The following is a 22461-nucleotide window of genomic DNA, read 5'->3' as shown; positions in this document are numbered from 1 at the left end:
GGAAAAAAAAAAAAATAAGGGAATGGGGATATCCCAGTTAGGAAATTAAAGAGAGAAACAGTGGAATGAGGATTGAGTTGAATGACAGGTTGGAAGTAATTTTTTTTTTTTTTTTGGGGGGGGGGGGGGGGGGGGAATTAAAAGAGAAATAAAGGGAAGAGTAAAACAAATTGTGGACAAAGAAAATTGTGTAGAAATTTCTAACATAATATATTGAATTAAAAATTTTGTTTAAGTACAAATTAAACTACCTAATTAAAAAATAAAATAATGTAAATTGTTTTTAATGAAAATTTAAAAATTATTTATTTTTGAACTCGTTAGTGCATGTGTCAAACTAATATTGGTACCGAAAAATGCATTTTACAATTCTTCAAATCAAACACAATTTCATTCATTATAAGTACTTTTTAATAAAAGTTTCAACATATATAATACCAAACGCAATTTTTCAGGAAAATCTATTCAAGCATAATACATCCCTCGATTTATATTGAAACCAAGCTCTGATTTAATACTAGAATACATCTCCATCAGCTCAAGAAGCATTGAGGACTTTTTTTGTTTTCGTTTTTGTTTTTTGGGTACTTAAAAGAAATTTAATCTTATCTAAATGGAAATTTATCATGAAGACCCGGAGTAGATGTATATTTTAGCTGTTCAAACTGTCTCCCTCTTTGTGGTTATTTCCACCGGTTGATACAAAATTACAAGATGGAGCAAGCATTTGTGTCATAACAGGGGTCTCTAATCTCATAGAATGCGTAGGGGGGGTCCATGAGGCCACTGTATCTTCGGTTCATCTTTCTTCTCATCTTTTTTCTCTTCTGCAACGCTTACTATGCTTGCATGCCCTACTTTCTTCCTTAGCAACGTTGCAAGTTTAACAGTATCAATATTATCTCCTTTTACCTCTATTTGGTCCCTCTGCTTCCCTTTTAAAACTAATGATTCCACCACTGAAAATGTCACATACACCAACAAATGGAAAACAATTTTTAAGTACTAGTACAACCATAATTAGTAGGTTAACGAGTAGTGTTTGTAGTGCTGTAAAATTTGTAATATATTATATATAAACGTCGCTTTGTTACCTGAAAGGCTAACTGCAATCTTCATGGCTTTTTTGCGGGCCTTCTCACCTTCCGTAATGCGAAAAAAATTCCTCTACCCATCCATGGAAACCTGGATGAGCACAGTTTGCTGAAGAAACGAAATAATTATAAGCACAAATGAAGCAACTTTAAATTGTATCAAGTACTTTATTATATAATTTGTAATAGAAAGTTGAGTTTATCACTATTCATTAGTGCTTTCCTAGCATATATATCTATTCAATTGCAATGATTGTATGTGGAGAGAGTAGTATATATCAAATACCTTCATGGTTTTTGTTTGTTAGAAATGATTGTATGTGGGGATGGACCAAAAGCCAATCACCTCGTGGGAGAGAACAGAAATTGAAGGTGGAGGAGAGTGTACTATATACTGCCATTTATAGGCCTCTTTGGAAGATTAGTGAGGGCAATTGGAAGCCAGGAGGACCATAGCTAAGGAACATCTTTTTTCATGTATCACTGTCAATGTTACGTGTTATCATTACTGACTATATGTAAATTCTAAAATTATTATCACTTTTATATTAAATGTGATAAAACAATGTAACAATAATTGTGGTTAGTATCAAACTAAACAATACAACATATAAACTTCAAAATTACTTTTTTATTTATTATTTAAAAATTGATACATCAATTTATAAGACTTAATAAAATTTGTTATAAACATATTATGATTAAAAAAAATCTAATACTTAATTCATGAATTAGGCGCGGCTCTAGGATTTTTGTCCAGGAGGTTGAATAAGAATCTTGCGGTCTACGGGATTTCCTCATTACAAATTTGTCCATAGTATTAGTAAAATAATAAAAAAATAAATTCTAAGTTCATTTGGTATATTTTTTTCTAATACAATAAACATATTAATTATTGTTGTTAAATGATTTTTTTTGTAATTCTTTAATTTATAAGTTTACAATTCTTTAAATGTTTTATATTTTTATTTTCCTATTAGTGTTAATATATTGACCAAGTCACATAGCCAACAACCATTCAGAAGGCACATTCAGCAAAATTTAAAAACCACTCACAAGTCACAAATTTAGTCAAATAGTCAAAGTGCACAACACAACTCATAACTCAACTTTATATCAAAACAATACATCCCTTTACTAACTTACAGCAACGCTGCAACAGTAAAGAAAATCAAAACACACGGTCAAACTAAGGAGACTCAAAACAAGGAACTCGTAGGTAAGAGGATTTTTTATTCCCCAGAGAGAGAGAGAGAGAGAGAGAGAGAGAGAGAGAGAGAGAGAGAGAGAGAGAGAGAGAGAGAGAGAGAGAGAGAGAGAGAGAGAGAGAGAGAGAGAGAGAGAGAGAGAGAGAGAGAGAGAGAGAGAGAGAGAACTTTTCACTTTCCATTACCATTCGTATTTCACTTTCACTTTCCAAATGAAAAACATCTTGCTGAATACTAATTTAACTAGTCCATTTCTAAAATGGGGAAAAAAGTAGTCCATTTCTCATTCATTATTGGTTTAATTATTTCTAAAAGCAAAAAATGAAAATGTTCCATTTCTCATTTATTATTGGTTTAATTATTTCTATAGGCAAAAAACTAAAATTTGAAAACTTCATTTCTCATTCATTATCGGTTTAATTTGTTCCATCAATTCGTATTGTAATTATTTATAGATAAAAGCAAAAGCAATACAAACAAGGGAGATACGTGGCTACAATGATGTGTGAGGTTTACTAGAATATATATGTGAATAGTGTTGTAAAATGATAGAAATATATAAAACAAAGTAAAGAAACAAGAAATATATTGATAAACTCTTATATTCAAGTGGTCATCCACAATTATTTTGATCTCTCTTAGATATGTACAATAACAGTAAAGTAATCCCACATATATATAAGACCTTAGAATGCTTGTAGAGTTTATGGAATAAGGTTGTAATAATGAGTACACTTATGGATATACATCTCCCCTATAGGCTTTATACATTTCACCCTTTACACATCTCAAGTAACATTTTCATTGCCCAAAGTTTACACATTTCAATCAGACTTTATTTCTAACAGTGTTGACATGGTCATTTTCAAGAAGCTATGAAGACCATATATCCTTGTCTACATTACCAGCTAATAGCTGTGTTAATGTGGCATGAAGTGTGGCTTGAATTTTTCCACAAGCCCATAAGGCCCAACCAAGCCCAATTCAGTCATAGTAATTGACCAAATTCAAGTTGTATTTGGAGTCCCAGGAGCCGACTTGATAAAGTAACATATATATATATATATATATATATATATTGCGCGTGCACTTTATGATATGTGGCAAAGTTAAATGGATGAGAGTAATTCCAAAAAGACCTAGTGCCATATAAGAAGAAAAATAAGAAGAGAAGTGCATCCGTGTCAGAGAAAAAGTTGTGGGTTATTCAGTCTTGTGTTTTATTGTGAGAAGTGTTAGGGTGTAATTGGGATTTGGGTTTCTGGAGAGTATTTTTGTGCATTATTGTGTCTCCTTATTTTTATAGTGAAATTTCTCTATCGTCATCGTGGAGGTAGATAGTTTGCCGAACCATGTAAATTTTTGGGTTCTTTATGTGTGCTTGTTATTTAATTTCCGCTTATTTATGCACAACAAGTGGTATCAGAGCCAGGTTAAGATTCGATCCTTTGAATATAGTAAAGATGTCAAGTACAAAGTATGATGTAGAGAAGTTTTGTGGTAAAGGAAATTTTTCTCTTTGGCAAAGGCTAATGAAGGATCTCCTAATTCAACAAGGAGTTCATAAGGCCTTGCTTAGGAAGAAGAAGAAACCGGAAATGATAAAGGATGTAGAATGGGTAGAGATGGATGAGAAAGCAGCTAGTGCTATTTGTCTCAACCTAGGTGATGAGGTCAGTCGCAACATCCTAGAAGCAAAGACCGTAAAGGAGGTTTGGGAAAAACTAGAAGGTCTTCATATGAGAAAGAATCTGACGAACAAGTTGTCTATGAAGAAGCAACTTTACAGTTTGCTTATGAAAGAGGGTTCAAATTAGTTGGAGCATCTCAACCCGTTTAACATGTTGAATACCCAATTGTCAAGTTTTGGGGTGAACTATGAGGACGAAGATAAAGTGTTACTCTTATTAGCGTCGCTCCTTACATCTTTTGATCATCTAGTGACTATGTTGATGTATGGGAAAGAGACCGTAATACTCGATGAGGTGACTAGTGCTTTCTTGTCAAACTTAAAGATGAAGCAAGATGGTGATGATTCTCAGGCTGATGGACTTATTGTAAAGTTTAAGTCAAGCAATAGGATAGAAGCGGGTTAAGAGGACAGAACTCCAATAGGAACAGATCATAGTCTAAATCACATGCGAAGAAAGATGTAGAGTGCTTTTATTGTCACAAGAAAAGGCACTATAAGAATTGGTGTAAAGAGTTGAAAGAGCATTTAGAGGAGAAGAAGAATGGAAAGAAGTCCCTAGAATTAGCTAGTGTGCTGAAGAAACATCAGATGACAGTAAAGTTGGTGCAAATTTACTTTCAATTTCATCAGGTAATAATGTTCTATTGAAATCTTGGGTTTTAGATTCAGTATGCTCATATCATATGACTACAAAGAAAGATCGGTTTGACACTTATAAGCCTTACAACGGTGGTATAGTCCAAATGGGTGATGATGCTACATGCCCGATTATTGGGATTGGTATAGTGAAGATCAAGATATTTGATGGAGTTGTGAAAGTTCTTAGTAATGTCAGACATGTTCTAGATTTTAGTAATGTCAGACATATTTGATTTGGGCCATTCATATTCATCAAAGGGTGGAATCATGAAGATTACCAAAGGTGTTTTGATGGTGATGAAGGGACAGAAAGTAAGCACGCTTTACAGATTGATTGGAAACACAGTTGTAGAAGGAGTTGTAGTCATCATTTCGGTGGAGTCCAACACTAATGACACAAAATTATGGTATATGCAACTTAGGCATATTGGTGAACATGGTATGTTAGAGTTGCACAAAAGAAATTTACTGAACGGGGTGAAGATATGCAAGCTAGACTTTTGCGAGGATTGTGTGTATGGGAAGCAGCATAGAGTCAGTTTCAAGATAGGCTCTCATATAAGTAAAGGTGTTCTTGACTACATTCATTAAGATGTTTGGGGTCCAGTATCAGTTTCTTCTCATAGCGGTGCTTAGTATTTCATTAGTTTCATTAATGATTACTCTAGAAAGGTATGAATCTATTTTATGAAGCATAAGTTTGATGTGTTTGGCATATTTAAAAAGTGGAAGGCATAGGTTGAGAATCAGACTAGCAGGAAAATAAAATACCTTAGAACAGATAATGGACTAGAGTATAGGGATAAAGAATTCATAAGATTTTGTAAATTAGAAGGCATTACTCCTCACTTCATAGTTAAAGGAACTAAACAACAGAATGAGATTGCAGAGAGAATGAATAGAACCTTAGCAAAAAGTGCCAGGTGCATGAGATTGAACGCAAGGTTGCCTAAGGTGTTCTGGGCAAAGACAGTTAACACAACAAGCTTCATTAGTAATAGATCTCCATCATCAGCCATAAATTTCAAGATTCCAGAAGAGGTTTGGTCAAGTAGATCAATTGATTATTCGAGTCTAAAAATCTTTGGTTGTCCAGCTTATGTGCATGTGCAAAGTGGAGAACGTTCTAAATTGAATTCAAAGTCAAGAAAATGCGTATTTCTTGATTTTGAAAAAGTTGTTAAAGGCTACAGGCTTTGGAATCTAATTTCAAAGAAAACAGTGACCAGCAGAGATGTCATATTTGATCCAAGCCTTTATGTTTGTAAAGTTGTAATTTACAACTATATATTTTGTTGGCTTTAATTCTGTGCCAAATTTGATTGTAATTTTATTCAATCTTTTGTATCCTGTATTTATTGTGGGATTTAATTGTTAGGGTTATGTGAGAGAGAGAGAGTGTGTGAAGACTCAAGCAAATTGAAGATTAAAGAGTTTTCAAGGGTAGCTCACGACTAAGCATCTCGCGAAATGATGTATGTGCCCTGCACATGACTGGAATACTAAGAGTCAGGATAGGATAGAGACAGCTGTGTTTTACGAGTAGCTAGCGGGTAAGGCCTTCCCGCGAGACACTCACGAAACATTCTGTTTTGCCAGATTATCCTATCTGATACACACTTTCTGTACCCACACTATATATGCCCACATTACCCATAAATGTTAAGGAGTACTTCTAAGAGAAAACCCTAGCCATAAATCTTGAGAGTTAGAGATTGTTATACCTACATATCTCTACACAATTGCTTGTAGATTTTCCTCAATTCCTTGTAGATTTTCCTCAATTCCTACCTCTCCATTTCCATGCCTTGAGAGGAGATTTGTACCCAAACACAACCCACACCTTTTCAGAGTGTAAAGGGTGTTTTGGAGCTTAGGAAGTTTTAGGGATTTACCAAAAGAAGTTGGTGAGGATTGGTAAATGCAATCGGGCGTATTGCAAGATCCAAAAAGCTAGACAAGACACGATTCTGAGAAGCCTTGTTGGAGTAGGAGCTTGGAGGGTTTAGGTGCATTGGGTAGATTAGGCTTGGAGGGTTTCTTGCTATTTGTGTATCCCAACTTATTGTCTAATGTATCGATTTATCGCTTGGAGAGGTTTTTCGCCGAGTTCTTTGGTTTCCTCTTCGATAACACATCGCTGTGTTATCTTGTATTTCCATCTCTCTTCCCTTACTCTTGTGCTTTATTTTTATTGTTTGTTGTTCATGTTTATGCACTAGAGTAGTATTGATTGACTGCACTTCATTTACTCTTATTTCCGCACTTAGATAAGTTAGAGTAAAAGAAATCTAGCCATAATTTTTAATTGGGGGTCTAAATAGCTCTTGTATTTTTAATACATTTTTGAGCTTTCAATTAGTATCAGAGCGGGTACACTCGTTTTGGTTTCATTACCTAAGTGTGATCCTTGACCCCTTATATTTATTGTCATAGATAATGTTTTGTATGCTTTTATGAATGTGTTGATTGTAACATGCCATGTGTTTTTGAAATTTTTTTCAAATCTTTGATTGGGTTGAGCCCCATTTGATCTGTGTTAGCCTCATGTGGCATTCTAAACATGTATTGAGGCATTCTCACTTATGTTCATGCATTGTTCATTGGTGTAGTTCACTGTTGCATGTTATCTGTTTGACAGAATGTTCATGTGACATTCTTGTGGTGTTTTGGACTCAAATGAGTTCCATTGTGTGGGTTTACTTTTGATTGAACATGTTTCACATATTTTGATCAATGAGTGTCTGTTTTACACACTTTCCCATTTTGTGCCTCACAATACCTTAGCATGCACCACCTAGGCACCCACTAGGCACACCCCATGCATCACCTGTTTCACACACATGCACAGTCACTTATTTCCTGCATTAGGCTTTTGTTTAAATGTTTTAACACTTATAGCATGTTATTTTGAGTTTGTTATGCTTTGTTTTAAGTTGTTTTTATTTTTGTTTTGGACTAACATGAAGCTAATCATGTTTGTGTTCTGTTTTTGTGTTTTTGCACTTGTTTCTTTGTTTTCTATTTTCACGTGCAAATGTCTCCTACCAAACATTTAGCTCCTAAGAGACCAACCTCAAAATGTGCTCGCACGGATTCTGATAATTTTAAGTTTGTTGAGGTAGATTTGAAATACAATGATCGCTACAAAAGAGCCACGATTATCATGGAAAGGATTGTCAAGTTGGATACCCTTGAGGACACTTGCATACCTGCAGTGTTTAGGGAAAAGACGTGGACAAAGCTCCTGAATCTAGTTGGAGTTGTATACTCGGAGATCATAAAGGAATTTTTCTCAGATGCTAGTGTGGAAGGGGATCATATGGATTGTTGGGTGAGATACAAAAAGTTTGTGATTACAAGGGAAAGCATACAAGAATTTTTGGAGATTCGTCCTCCCTCACAGCCAATCACAGTCCAATATGAGGATCGCTTAGACTCTATTGAGGAGATGGTGTTGACTCTTGGTGGTACACTTAAGAAAACCTCCTTGAACACAATTCCATTCAGTTCGGAGATAAGGACTCTTGCTCATGTGATGATCCACAACTTATATTTGGTCACCAATTTGACAACATTGTCCGCTCCAAGGACAATCTTTTTGTACGATCTCTTTACTCACAAGGAGATTGATATATGTGGACACATATTCCACCTTTTGAAAAAGAGCATTGAGAAGCAATACTCTAGAACAGTCATGCCATTCCCCTCACTCATAATGGGCCTCATTGCAAAGTCAAGGCTCAAACTTCCGAGTGGTCTCACTGTGGTTCAAGGAGACTATCCCATTGGTGCACATACAATGACTTAGAGTACAGCCCACATCAAAGGCTCCAGAATAGGTGTGTCTTCAATACCAAAGGATCATGTTGAAGACATACATCTAGAGTGGACTAGACAGCACCAGCATGAGGACCAGACAAACTTGATCGCCTCCTATCTAGAGTGGACAATACATTTGCCATGCTTGAATCCCATGTGCAGCACACTACGGACCAGTTTACTTATATCCAGGGTTAGATCACGGCTTTATCCTCACTAATCAATGATTTATCCATGGACCAAGGATCAAATTTAGAGTCCGATCAGTTCTAGCCTCTTTGGCCATTTCGGTCAAAAAAGGGGAGAAACTTTTGAGGGGGAGCTTGCACAGCTTTGGGGGAGCATAGCTTAGATCTTAGATACATTGGTTCATTACAGGTGGTTTAGCATTATGTATATTTTGATTTAAACAATTTTAGTGTTTATAACTCTTGGATAGTTGTTTTTACTGCTTTCGTTTAAAGCTTTAGTACATTGTTCTTAACTTCAGTTTTATATTCAGTATTTGTATTTATCTCAATGCTTTGTAGCATTTTTTTTTAAGTACTTTTAGATGTTGATATTATATCTTAAGTACCTCACACTTGTACCCTAGTAGGATCTTGTATCCTAAATGCATATACTTTGTGTATTTTACATTAGTTGTGTGTTGGACATGCAATTGATCATTGTGATTGGTCTTCATTGCATTGCATGTCCGGATGAGCATTTACTTGCTAAATGTTCATTGTAGTCATTATTTAATGATTGACCTTGTTTAATCAAGATATGCTTATATGTTTTATAGTGTTTACAAACTTTATTGCACTTTACTTGCTCATGTACGTACCATGTATTCAACTTGTCATAAGCTTAATGAAAGTTTTGTTTGTGTGCGAGTGTTTCAGGTTACAGGTATATACGTGCAAGTGCTTCACAACTTCTAGATTAGGTGTGAGTGAGTTTTGCCACTGTTCCCAAACTCACGTTTAAGTTTGGTGTCTGTTTTAGGGGTTTTGTCACGGAATAGTCAAAGGGGGAGATTGTAAAGTTATAATTTACAACTATCTGTTTTGTTGGCTTTAATTCCGTGCCAAATTTGATTGTAATTTTATTCAATTTTTTGTACCCTATATTTATTGTGGGATTTAATTGTAAGGGTTGTGAGAGAGAGAGAGAGAGAGAGAGAGAGAGAGAGAGATTGTGTGTGAAGACTCAAGCAAATTGAAGACTGAAGAGATTTCGCGGGTAGCTCGCAACTAAGCATCTCGTGAAATGATGTATGTGCCCTGCACATGACTAGAATGCGAAGAGTCAGGATAGGATGGAGACAACTGTGTTTCACGAGTAACTCGAGGGTAAGGCCTTCTTGCGAGACACTCACAAAACATTTTGTTTTGCCAGATTGTCCTATCTGATACACACTTTCTATACCCACACTATATATACCCACATTATCCACAAATGTTAAGGAGTGCTTCTAAGAGAAAACCCAAGCCACAAATCTTGAGAGTTAGAGATTATTATATCCACATATCTCTACACAATTGCTTGTGGATTTTCCTCAACTCCTACCTCTCCATTTCCATACCTTGAGAGGATATTTATACCCAAACACAACCTACACCTTTTCAGAGTGCTGTAGAGAGTGTTTTGGAGCTTGGGAAGCTTTTGGGATTTTCCAAAAGAAGCCGGTAAGGCTTGGCAGATGCAATCAGGCGTATTACAGGATTCGAAAAGCTAGACAAGACACGGTTCTAAGAAGTCTTGTCGGAGTAGGAGCTTGGAGGGCTTAGGTGCATTGGGTAGATTAAGCTTGGAAGGTCTCTTGCTATTCGTGTATCCTAACTTATTGTCTAGTGGATCGATTTATCGCTTGGAGGGTGGCAGAGAGGTTTTTCACCAAGTTCTTCGGTTTCCTTCGATAACACATCACCGTGTTATCTTGTGTTTGCATCTCTCGTCCTTTAATCTTGTGCTTTACTTTTATTATTTGTTGTTCGTGTTTATGCACTAGAGTAGTATTGATTGATTGCACTTCATTTACTCTTGTTTCAGCACTTAGATAAGTTAGAGTAAAAGAAATCTTGCCATAATTTTCAATTGGGGGTCTAAATAGCTCTTGTGTTTTTAACACATTTTCGAGCTTTCAATGTTGAAACAGAATGAAGCAGAGACATGTGATGATATACCACAGGAAAAATTAATTGTTAAGGTGGAGTTTGATGAGAATAGTTCACCCAGTGATAAGGGTGATGTTGAGATTGATCCACAGTAACAACAAGAAAAGCCTTAGAGAGAAGCGGGTTCACAAAGCACCATTGAGATATGGCTTTGAAGACATGGTTAGTTTTGCTCTCGTAGCCAGCGGTGGAGAGCCATTCACTTTCAAGGAGGCTACAAATAGGAAAGACAATGATAAATTACTTGTAGCAATGTTAGAAGAGATGAAGTCACTACAGAAAAATAGGACTTGGGAATTAGTAGAATTGTCCAAGGGAAAGAAGGCTATTGGTTGCAAGTGGATATTCCGCAAGAAAGAAGCATTTTCAGAAAAGGAAGGTGAAAAATTCAAGGCACAGTTAGTGGCTAAGGGTTACTCATAGAGAGAAGGAATTGATTATAATGAGATATTTCTAGTTGTGAAACACGCCTCAATTTGAGTAATCCTAGGATTTGTGTCAATGCATGACATGGAGTTAGAGTAGCTAGATGTGAAGACCGCATTCCTCCATGGAGATTTAGAAGAAGAAATTTACATGCAATAGCCCGAAGGCTTCAAAGAATCTAGCAAGGAAGATTATGTTTGTCTGTTGAAGAGATCATTATATGGATTGAAGCAGTCTCCTAGGCAATGGTATAAAAGGTTTGATTCATTTGTGGTCACTCGTGGGTACATGCGCTGTGAGTATGACTGTTGTGTTTATTTTAGAATATTTGTTGATGTCTCCTATATATTTCTTGCTCTATATGTTGATGATATGTTAGTAGGTGCAAAGAGTAAGTAAGATATTGTGAAGTTGAAGTCTTTGTTGAGTAGTGAATTTGACATGAAGGATCTTGGAGCTGCCAAGAAGATCCTTGGGATAGAAATTCACCGTGATAGAGAGGCTGGTAAATTATGGTTATCTCAAAAGGGATATCTTAAGAAGGTGTTAGAGAGATTTAGTATGCTTGATGCAAAACCTGTTAGTACACTGCTTTTTGCCATTTTAAATTGTCCTCACAGTTGTGTTCAAGTTTAGATGAGGAGTCAGAGTATATGTCTAAAGTGCCATATGTGCATGTAGTTGGGTGTCTCATGTATTTGATGGTGTGCGTTAGGCCTGATGAGGAGTCAAAGTATATGTCTAAAATGCCATATGCATATATTTCATTAGGGGGCCACGAATTATGTCGGGCCAAATCCTTAAATTTTATATTTTATATTACTACACAATTTTTTCTTGTTTTTATATACAATTTGGGGTGGCCATGATATAATAGCTCCCTGGCCATGCCAGTGGAGTACACGAAAGATATATTGTGATTTATTATGTATTAACTCAAGTGATTCACTTTAGTATAAAGTCTATCCACACCTAACCCTAAAGCTTGTAGCATTTATATATATAGCCAACAGATCTGACTCTGCTCTCTCTTCTTTTGCTTCCACTTCTCTAAACTATTTTCATATTTCCTTCAATATACTGAGATATAAGCCATACCGAGGATTGGAGCTCTATGATGAAGCTAAACCACGTTAAGGAAGAAATGTAGATTTTGGCAAAAGCCAAGATGCAAATCAACTGGTTATGTCATACAATTAGACACTATAGTCGAAAATATTGAAACCATTTGTAAATTTACTTTAGATTTAGAGTTTACTTTGAAAATGATATCAAATTATGGAGTTTATTATATAATTGTTTTTAAATTTTATTACTTATTTTTTATGAAAAATAATAAATCATTACACACAAAAAAAAAAAAAAGAACTAAATAATTAATATTATCACAAACATCGTGTTGGCAAATCTTTCACAAGCTTTATTTCTAATACTTCAACAAAAAAAAAAAAAATAATAATAATAATAAATATCACGAAATGTGAAATAGTTATTTATTAAAATTTTGTGAATGAAATATTAATGTCACTGCCTATATTTTCAAGTTAGAATGAGAATTGCCTAGACAGCCTATTAAATCAGTACTAGCTCAAATGTTTTATGTCAATATATAAGCTTGGCCAACCTTGAGAAATTTCTAGCTTTAACACTCACCACAATGTTGGGGGAGGTGCCATATTAAATATTTTAATTAGAAAAAATATTAATTTGTATGGTGTACTTTGAAGCCTTCAAATGAAGAACTCTTTCCGTCATTTTGGTAGAAGTCAAGAAAGAAACCATTATCCGTGGAATTATATGAGTTGGTCTAATTTTATGTTTGTGCAGAGCTCTGGTTACCTAAAACGACGTCAAAATGGGTACACCCACACATGGCCAAAATGAGCGAGCCAAACTATCTAGACACTAGGATTCTTCTTTGTTAGTTTTATTACGAGCAATATGTAACAACACACATTCCAATAACAAGTCACTCAAAATTTCTAGAACTCAAATGTAATTTGAAAAAAGAAATTGAGGTGTTTGGTTGGGGGATATTGGGATTTTTGCAAAAGTAAAAAATAATAAATCTTGCACGTCTAAACCAATGCTCAGAGTATTGATAAGATTTTTGCATGAAAAAGGTAAGGAAAATTAGTTTGAGGAAGATGAGTGCATGGCTGCCGATGAGCGCGGCTTCACTTCTTCATGTTAAAGTGGGCCCGTGTGTGGCTTGAATTGCCACAAGCCCAAGTTAGTCTAAGTCACCTTGCTTTGACCGAATCCTATTTGTAATAGGATACCTCTTCTGCTGACTTTAATATATATATTGTATTAAGTGCAGCCGTGTGATTTGAGAGAAATTCCAATTAACCTAGTGAGCAGCCGCATGAGAGAAAATAGAGAAAAGAGAGGTAGCCAGCTTCTATTCTTATTTTTTCTGTGAGAGAGTGCTAGGGTGTAATTGGGAATTGGGTTTCTTGAGAGTGTTCTTGTGCACTATTGTATTTTCCCTGATAATAGTGAAATCCCTGCAACTCCGTGGATGTAGGCAAATTGCCAAACCACTTAAATATAGTCTTGTGCATGTGATTGTTTTCTTTGGCGTGTGTTTTCTCTATTTGTTTTGTTTCTCACAGGTTAGGATTTTGATTAAATTCCCTACAACTGGTACCAGAGCCTAGGATTAGGTTTGAGTGGGAGCAATGATAGAGGAAGCAGGAAAGGCGTCTGGAATAGAAAAGTTTGATGGCACAGACTTCGCGTATTGGAGGATGCAGATTGAAGATTATCTCTATGGGAGGAAATTGCATCTGCCTCTTTTGGGGACAAAACCTGAGGCTATGAAGGCTGAGGAATGGGCTCTTCTTGACAGACAGGTACTAGGAGTTATCAGGTTAACTCTGTCTAGGTCTGTTGCACACAATGTTGTAAAGGAGAAGACCACAGCAGATATGATGAAGGCTTTGTCTGGTATGAATGAAAAGCCGTCAGCAAACAATAAGGTGCACTTGATGAAGAAACTGTTCAATCTGAAGATGGCAGAGAATGCATCAGTAGCACAACATCTGAATGAATTTAATACTATCACAAATCAATTGTCGTCCGTAGAAATTGATTTTGATGATGAGATTCGTGCTCTGATCGTCTTGGCTTCTTTGCCAAACAGTTGGGAGGCAATGAGGATGGCAGTAAGCAATTCTACAGGAAAAGAAAAGCTCAAGTACAATGATATACGAGATTTAATTCTGGCTAAGGAGATTCGCCAAAGAGATGCAGACGAAACCTCAGGATCTGGTTCTGCCCTAAACCTTGAAACAAGAGGCAGAGGTAATGACAGAAATTCAAACCGGGGCAGATCAAAATCCAAAAATTCTAATCGGAACAGAAGTAAATCTAGATCAGGCCAACAAATACAATGCTGGAACTGTAGGAAAACAGGTCACTTTAGGAATCAATGCAAAAGTCCTAAGAAGAAGAATGGAGATGATTCTGCTAATGCTGTAACAGAAGAGGTACAGGATGCATTACTTCTTGCAGTAGACAGTCCACTTGATGATTGGGTTTTGGATTCAGGAGCTTCCTTTCATACCACTCCACACTGAGAAATCATACAGAATTATGTTGCAGGTGATTTTTGTAAGGTGTATTTGGCTGATGGTTCAGCCTTGGATGTTGTAGGTATGGTAGATGTCCGGATATTATTGCCCAATGGATCTGTTTGGTTACTGGAGAAGGTTCGACATATTCCTGACCTAAGGAGGAATCTGATTTCTGTTGAACAACTTGATGATAAAGGGCATGCAATACTATTTGTTGGTGGTACTTGGAAGGTTACAAAGGGAGTTAGGGTATTGGCTCATGGAAAGAAAACTGGTATTTTGTACATGACCTCAAGTCCAAGAGACACAATTGCAGTTGCTGATGCAAGTACTGATACAAGCCTATGGCACCGTAGACTTGGTCACATGAGTGAGAAAGGGATGAAGATGCTGCTGTCAAAAGGAAAACTACCAGAATTGAAGTCCATTGATTTTGACATGTGTGAAAGTTGCATCTTAGGAAAGCAGAAAAAAGTGAGCTTCTTGAAAACTGGAAGGACACCGAAGGCTAAAAAATTGGAGTTAGTACACACTGATTTGTGGGGGCTTTTTCCGGTTGCATCCCTTGGAGGTTCAAGGTACTACATCACTTTCATTGATGACTCAAGCAGAAAGGTATGAGTTTATTTTCTGAAAAATAAATCTGATGTATTTGAAACCTTTAAGAAGTGGAAGGCCATGGTTGAGACAGAAACAGGTTTGAAAGTAAAATGTTTGAGGTCAGATAATGGAGGAGAGTACATAGATGGAGGGTTCAGTGAGTATTGTGCTGCACAGGGAATTAGGATGGAGAAGACCATTCTTGGGACACCACAGCAGAATGGTGTGGCTGAGCGCATGAACAGAACTCTCAATGAGCGTGCTAGGAGTATGAGGTTGCATGCTGGACTACCAAAAACTTTTTGGGCTGATGCTGTTAGCACTGCAGCTTACCTGATAAACCGAGGACCTTCAGTTCTCATGGAGTTTAGACTTCCTGAGGAGGTTTGGAGTGGTAAAGAGGTAAAGTTTTCACACTTAAAAGTTTTTGGTTTTGTTTCTTATGTTCATATTGATTCTGATGCTCGAAGTAAATTTGATGCAAAGTCTAAAATATGTTTTTTCATTGGCTATGGTGATGAGAAATTTGGCTATAGGTTTTGGGATGAACAAAACAGGAAAATCATCAGAAATAAAAATGTAATATTTAATGAGCAGGTTATGTATAAGGACAGGTCAACTGTAGTGTCAGATGTTACAGAGATAGATCAGAAGAAATCTGAGTTTGTCAATTTAGATGAATTGACTGAAGGTACTGTCCAGAAAAGGGGTGAAGAAGATAAGGAAAATGTAAATTCACAGGTAGATCTGAGTACACCTGTAGCTGAAATCCGCAGATCTTCTAGGAACATTAGACCTCCACAGCGTTATTCACCCACTCTAAATTATCTCCTGTTGACTGATGGTGGTGAGCTAGAGTATTATGATGAAGCCTTGCAAGATGAGAATTCAAACAAGTGGGAGTTAGTCATGAAGGATGAGATGGATTCCTTGTTGGGGAATCAGACATGGGAACTGACTGAATTGCTAGTAAGAAAGAAGGCTTTGCACAACAAGTGGGTATACAGAATAAAGAATGAGCATGATGGTAGCAAACGTTACAAGACCAGATTAGTTGTTAAAGGGTTCCAGTAGAAGGAAGGCATTGACTACACAGAGATATTTTCTCCAGTTGTGAAGATGTCAACAATCAGATTGGTACTGGGAATGGTGGCTGCAGAAAACTTACATCTTGAGCAGTTAGATGTGAAGACAGCATTCCTTCATGGTGACTTGGAGGAAGACCTTTACATGATTCAACCAGAAGGGTTCATTGCTCAAGGACAAGAGAATTTAGTCTGCAAACTGAGAAAGAGCATGTATGGACTAAAACAAGCTCCTAGACAGTGGTACAAGAAATTTGACAGTTTTATGCATAGAATTGGGTTCAAGAGATGTGAAGCTGATCACTGTTGCTATGTTAAGTCTTTTGACAATTCTTACATCATATTACTGTTGTATGTGGATGATATGCTTATTGCAGGGTCTAGCATTAAGGAGATTAATAATCTGAAGAAGTAATTGTCCAAACAGTTTGCAATGAAGGATTTAGGAGCTGTAAAGCAAATCCTTGGTATGAGAATCATTAGAGACAAGGCTAATGGTACATTGAAGTTTTCACAGTCAGAGTATGTGAAGAAAGTTCTCAGCAGGTTCAACATGAATGAAGCTAAACCAATGAGCACACTCTTGGGTAGTCATTTCAAACTAAGCAAAGAACAGTCACCGAAGACAGAAGAAGAAAGGGACCATATGAGCAAGGTGCCCTATGCCTCAGTTATTGGCAGCTTAATGTATGCTATGGTGTGTACAAGGCCAGACATTGCACATGCAGTGGGAGTTGTGAGCAGATTCATGACTAGGCCTGGAAAGCAGCATTGGGAGGCAGTCAAATGGATTCTGAGATATCTGAAGGGTTCATCAGATACATGTCTTTGCTTCACAGGTGCAAGTTTGAAACTGCAGGGTTATGTAGATGCTGATTTTGCTGGTGATATTGACAGTAGAAAGAGTACTACTGGGTTTGTTTTTACTCTGGGTGGTACAACTATATCATGGGTTTCAAATCTGCAAAAGATTGTCACTTTTTCTACTACAGAAGCTAAGTATGTTGCAGCAACTGAAGCTGGAAAGGAGATGATTTGGCTACATGGTTTCTTAGATGAATTGGGTAAGAAGCAGGAGATGGACATTCTACACAATGACAGTCAGAGTGCAATCTTTCTTGCCAAAAATTCGACTTTTCATTCAAAGTCGAAGCACATACAGACAAAATATCACTTTATCCGTTATCTTGTTGAAGATAAGCTGGTAATACTTCAGAAGATTTGTGGATCTAAGAACCCGGCAGACATGTTGACTATGGGTGTCACTATTGAGAAGTTGAAGCTGTGCGCAGCTTCAATTGGTCTTCAAGCTTGAGAACAGGAGGATGAGTTGCAGGGATGAGGGATTGTGTTATGGAGGATTGTGGTTGATGTTTGTAGCTTGTGAGCCCTTAAGGGCTAAGGTGGAGCTGATGGAGGAGTTTGTTAGTGTAGCTTGATCAATTCAAGCCAAGGTGGAGATTTGTTAAAGTGGGCCCGTGTGTGGCTTGAATTGCCACAAGCCCAAGTTAGTCTAAGTCACCTTGCTTTGACCGAATTCTATTTGTAATAGGATACCTCTTCTGTCGACTTTAATACATATATATTGTATTAAGTGCAGCCGTGTGATTTGAGAGAAATTCCAATTAACCTAGTGAGCAGCCGCATGAGAGAAAATAGAGAAAAGAGAGGCAGCCAGCTTCTATTCTTATTTTTTCTGTGAGAGAGTGCTAGGGTGTAATTGGGAATTGGGTTTCTTGAGAGTGTTCTTGTGCATTATTGTATTTTCCCTGATAATAGTGAAATCCCTGCAACTCCGTGGACGTAGGCAAATTGCCGAACCACGTAAATATTGTCTTGTGCATGTGATTGTTTTCTTTGGCGTGTGTTTTCTCTATTTGTTTTTTTTTTTCACAGGTTGGGATTTTGATTAAATTCCCTACACTTCAACGAATCAAGCAGGAAGAGCTCAAAGAATGAAGACCTAGCTAGAATGGCAGAATTGGTGGGCGTGAGGATTGTGGTGATGAATGAAAGTTTTTGAGAGAAAAAGGGGAGTGGGGACTGGGATTCTAGTTAGGAAATAAAGTAGAGAAACAGTGGAATGAGGATTGGGTTGAATGACTGGTTGGAATTAATTGGGAGGGGGGAATCAAACGTGAAATAAAGGGGAGAGTAAAACAAATTGTGGAAAGAAAAAATTTGTGTAGAAATTGTTAATATAATATTTTGAAGGAAAAAGTTTTGTTACAAACTTGGTTGTACATAGCATAAAACTACAATTTCACTAAATAACTTTTTGTTTGATGTGAATTTTGACAAATTTACAATTAAATTACATTATATTCTTATATCTTCCATGCTTGAAAAAATTTTAACAAATCAAAAATCAATATGTATGTCATCAATCGATTGTTTAAATTATAAGTTTTTGTAGTCTAAAATTATGCAAAAAAAAAAAAAAAGTTTATAGATCATATAATAAATAACATCCAATTGACACAAAATTTGACATGTACAGATAATATATGATTTAACGATTAGATTTTCAAAATATTAAAAAGTTGCAGTCTTGTAACCTAATGCTATAGCTAAATATGTAGCCAAACTTTGTCCTCTCTCTCTCTCTATATATATATATATTTGAATTAAAAAGTTTGTTTATGTAAAAAACTACCTAATTAAAAAATACATTAATGTAACTTGTTCTTTTAATAATGAAAATTGTCAAAATGATTTATTTTTGAATTCGTTTGTGCAGGTGTCAAATTAACATTTCTACAGAAAATGCATTTTACACTTCTTCAAATCAAACAAAATTCCATTCATTGTAATTAGTTTTTAATAAAATTTTCAACATATATAATTCAAAATTCAAAATTTAAGGAAAATATATTCAAGCATGATACATTTTGTAAAATCTATTTTGTTGGAATGCATTCTCCCAATATTCATTGCAAACACTATCCAAATTTTCCTTCTTGTCAAATGGGAAACAACTAAAAATAAATTTCAAGTTGTTCTCTATTGGGACGGAAAACTAACGCACACCCACGATTTATATTGAAACCAAGCTCTGATTTAATACTAGAATACATCTCCATCAGCTCAAGAAGCATTGAGGATTTATTTATTTATTTTGTTTTTTGGGTACGTACTTAAAAGAAATTTAATCTTATCTAAATGGAAATTTATCATGAAGACCCGGAGAAGATGTATATTTTAACGGTTCAAACTGTCTCCCTCTTTGTGGTTATTTCCACCGGTTGATACAAAATTACATGATGGAGCAAACATTTGTGTCATAAGAGGGGTCTCTAATCTCATAGAATACGTAGGGGGGTCCATGAGGCCACTGTATCTTCGGTTCATCTTTCTTCTCATCTTTTTTCTCTTCTTCTTTCTCTTCTTTCTTGTCTTCTGCAACGCTTACTATGCTTGCATGCCCTACTTTCTTCCTTAGCAACGTTACAAGTTTAACAGTATCAATACTATCTCCTTTTACCTCTATTTCGTCCCTGTTTTGCCCTTTCAAAGCTAATGATTCCACCCCTGAAAATGTCAAATACAACAACAAATGGAAAACAATTTTTAAGTACTACAACTATAATTAGTAGGTTAAAGAGTAGTGTTTTTAGTGTTGTTAAAATTAGTAATATTGTATATAAACGTCACTTTGTTACCTGAAAGGCCAACTGCAATCTTCATGGCTTTTCTGCGGGCCTTCTCACCTTCATTCCTCTGCCCATCCATGGAAACCTGGATGACCGCAGTTTTCTGAAGAAACAAAATAATTATAATCACAAATGAGGCGCCTTTAAATTGTATCGTACACTTTCATATATTTTGTAATAGAAAGTTGAGTTTATCACTATTCACTAGTGCTTTCCTAGCATATATATGTATATTATATCTATTCAATTGCAATTATTGTATGTGGAGAGAGTAGTGTATATCAAATACCTTCATGGTTTTTGTTTGTATGTGGGGATGGACCAAAAACCAATCACCTTGTGGGAGAGAACAGAAATTGAAGGTGGAGGAGAGTGTACTATATACTGCTATTTATAGGCCTCTTTGGAAGATTAGTGAGGGCTATTGGAAGTCAGGAGGACCATAGCTTACGTAAAGGCAGGGAAGATCTTTTTTCGTAATCACTATCAATGTTACGTGTTATCATTACTGACTACATGTATATTCAAAAATTATTATCACTTTTATATTAGATGTGATAAAACAATGTAACAATAATTGTGATTAGTATCAAACTAAACAATACAACATATAAACTTCAAAATTACTTTTTTATTTATTATTTAAAAATTAATACATCAACTTATAAGATTTAGTAAAATTTGTTATAAACATAATGTAGGGACACGATTTCTTTAACGGCCCAATAATGATATTGGACTTGTACGTGAAAGATCCCTCACAATATGATTTGTAGAGAGTGGGCTTGAAAGGCTTGCCTTTGATCACGGGGCGATGGTCCGATCCTGTTTCTAGAGGAATTCATGTAGAAAAAAGGAGTTGGATTTGAACATTTAAGCCCTATTGCGTCACATCCTGAGGGGTTGGACTCCTCGGACTTAGTTCGAGGAGGATGGAGGTCTTCCTCCGGTTATCCGGCGGTGGGTTTTTCTTTTTTATGTGGTGTGCATACATTGTTAAGGGGTTTTCACCCATGGAGTTTTTCTCCTGAAGGTAGAATGGGAGCCCCTGGTTTTTTTTCTCCCTTGTTTTTTCGCCCCCATCCAGATTACTTACTTTCTCTTTTATACTCGCTGACGCTCGCTGTCCTTCGTCCACGTGTAGGGTCAACCTTTCCCAGACTGATATTTGTCCCGTCAATCTAATCCCAGAATCACTGGGGGTGGTTGATAAAGCCGAAGAATCCGGCTCTGCTGGATGCAGATTCTTATCTGGGAAGGGTAATGAGGGCAGCTTTCCCAAGATATTTTAGGTCTCCTTTCCAGTCTGGTCCTATACCGTTTTTGCCCCTCTTCTCGGTGGAATTTCGGGTCTGCCGAGGACTGAACTGTCCTCGGCAACATCTCCGGGCCATTTGGGTTTTATGTTATTGAGCTTGGGCCGTAGTCTTCTTTGGCTTGGGCCTTTGACTTCCCACGAGCAAGTGGACCTGACCCATAAATTATTGGGCCCCACACATAATATCATTAAAAAAAAAAAAAAAACTAATATTCAATTCATGAATATGAAATTATGAGCACTCTTCCTTTAGATTTCCGTATACCAAATTATGAGTGCATAATTAATGTAGTATTAAATGGGAAGTTGTGAATAAAATCACACTTAATCTTATTAATGTATGAAAATCTTCCATTCCATTTTTAGTATTTTTCACACACACACACACACATATATATATATATATATATAATATCATAGAATTTCAATTTATGATTTTTTTTTAAAATAAAAATTTATGATGTTTATTTTATAATGATTGCTCTTTATTATTGGGTTAAAACACCGATAAGTTTTTTGTGTAAGTAGATTCAAAATCCAGATCTTTTATTAAATGACTAGGAATTTTACTAGTAAGCTAACCGAAACCCATTAGTATTTTACTTTACGTTATACCAATTACAAATTGTCATATTGTTTTTTTTCCTCTCTCTCTCTCTCTCTCTCTCTCTCTTTATTAAATAACTATAGTTTACAATGCAAATAATGGGAAATTATTATGTACTCTCGAAATACTATTGATAAGCCAAAAACAAATTGACCCCTTGTGATGAATTAATTGATTAATTAGCTAAGTTTATTAATTAATCAAATTAACATGCAAACGTATGGTAGTACAAACAAATCACCAATTAAACTAAGTGCAGCGGAAAATAAATTGACACGGTAATTTGTTTACAAATGGGGAAAACCAATAAGGCAAAAACCCCACTAGGTAATTTTAAGGTCATCACTCCCAAGAATCCACTACTATCACAACAAACAATTACAAGTAAAGGAATCTCAGTATTTTATACCAATTTACAGTTGAACATTTACCCCAATATCCAATTGGACTTGTTCTGTAGTGACAATCTCTTCTTGTAATGCACGGCTCTCAGTACGTGACTAACCAATTGTGCGAATCCTAATACACGACTTCAATTACCAACTAGAAAAGGTTGTTGGCTTCAAAGTTCTT

General features: G+C 36.0%; 1 protein-coding gene and 1 long non-coding RNA gene across 2 annotated transcripts; both read right to left on the bottom strand.

Moving 5' to 3' along the window:
• Positions 1-407: 407 nt before the first annotated feature.
• On the bottom strand, positions 408-1468 carry LOC126720989 (uncharacterized). Its single transcript, XR_007653763.1, has 3 exons — positions 1381-1468; positions 1095-1203; positions 408-959 (listed from the first exon to the last, which is right to left on the bottom strand). It is a non-coding gene; the product is annotated as an uncharacterized LOC126720989 (long non-coding RNA).
• Positions 1469-19369: 17901 nt separating this feature from the next.
• Positions 19370-20321, bottom strand: LOC126724401 (heavy metal-associated isoprenylated plant protein 47-like). Its single transcript, XM_050428952.1, has 3 exons — positions 20253-20321; positions 19973-20066; positions 19370-19841 (listed from the first exon to the last, which is right to left on the bottom strand). The coding sequence occupies exons 1-3, from the start codon at positions 20256-20258 to the stop codon at positions 19567-19569; spliced, it is 375 nt and encodes a 124-aa protein (XP_050284909.1). The 5' UTR covers positions 20259-20321; the 3' UTR covers positions 19370-19566.
• Between the last annotated feature and the right edge of the window lie 2140 nt (positions 20322-22461).

Source organism: Quercus robur, chromosome 4, assembly GCF_932294415.1.
Source record: "Quercus robur chromosome 4, dhQueRobu3.1, whole genome shotgun sequence".
Lineage (NCBI taxonomy): Eukaryota > Viridiplantae > Streptophyta > Magnoliopsida > Fagales > Fagaceae > Quercus > Quercus robur.
This window is presented reverse-complemented; position numbering and strand designations above follow the sequence as displayed.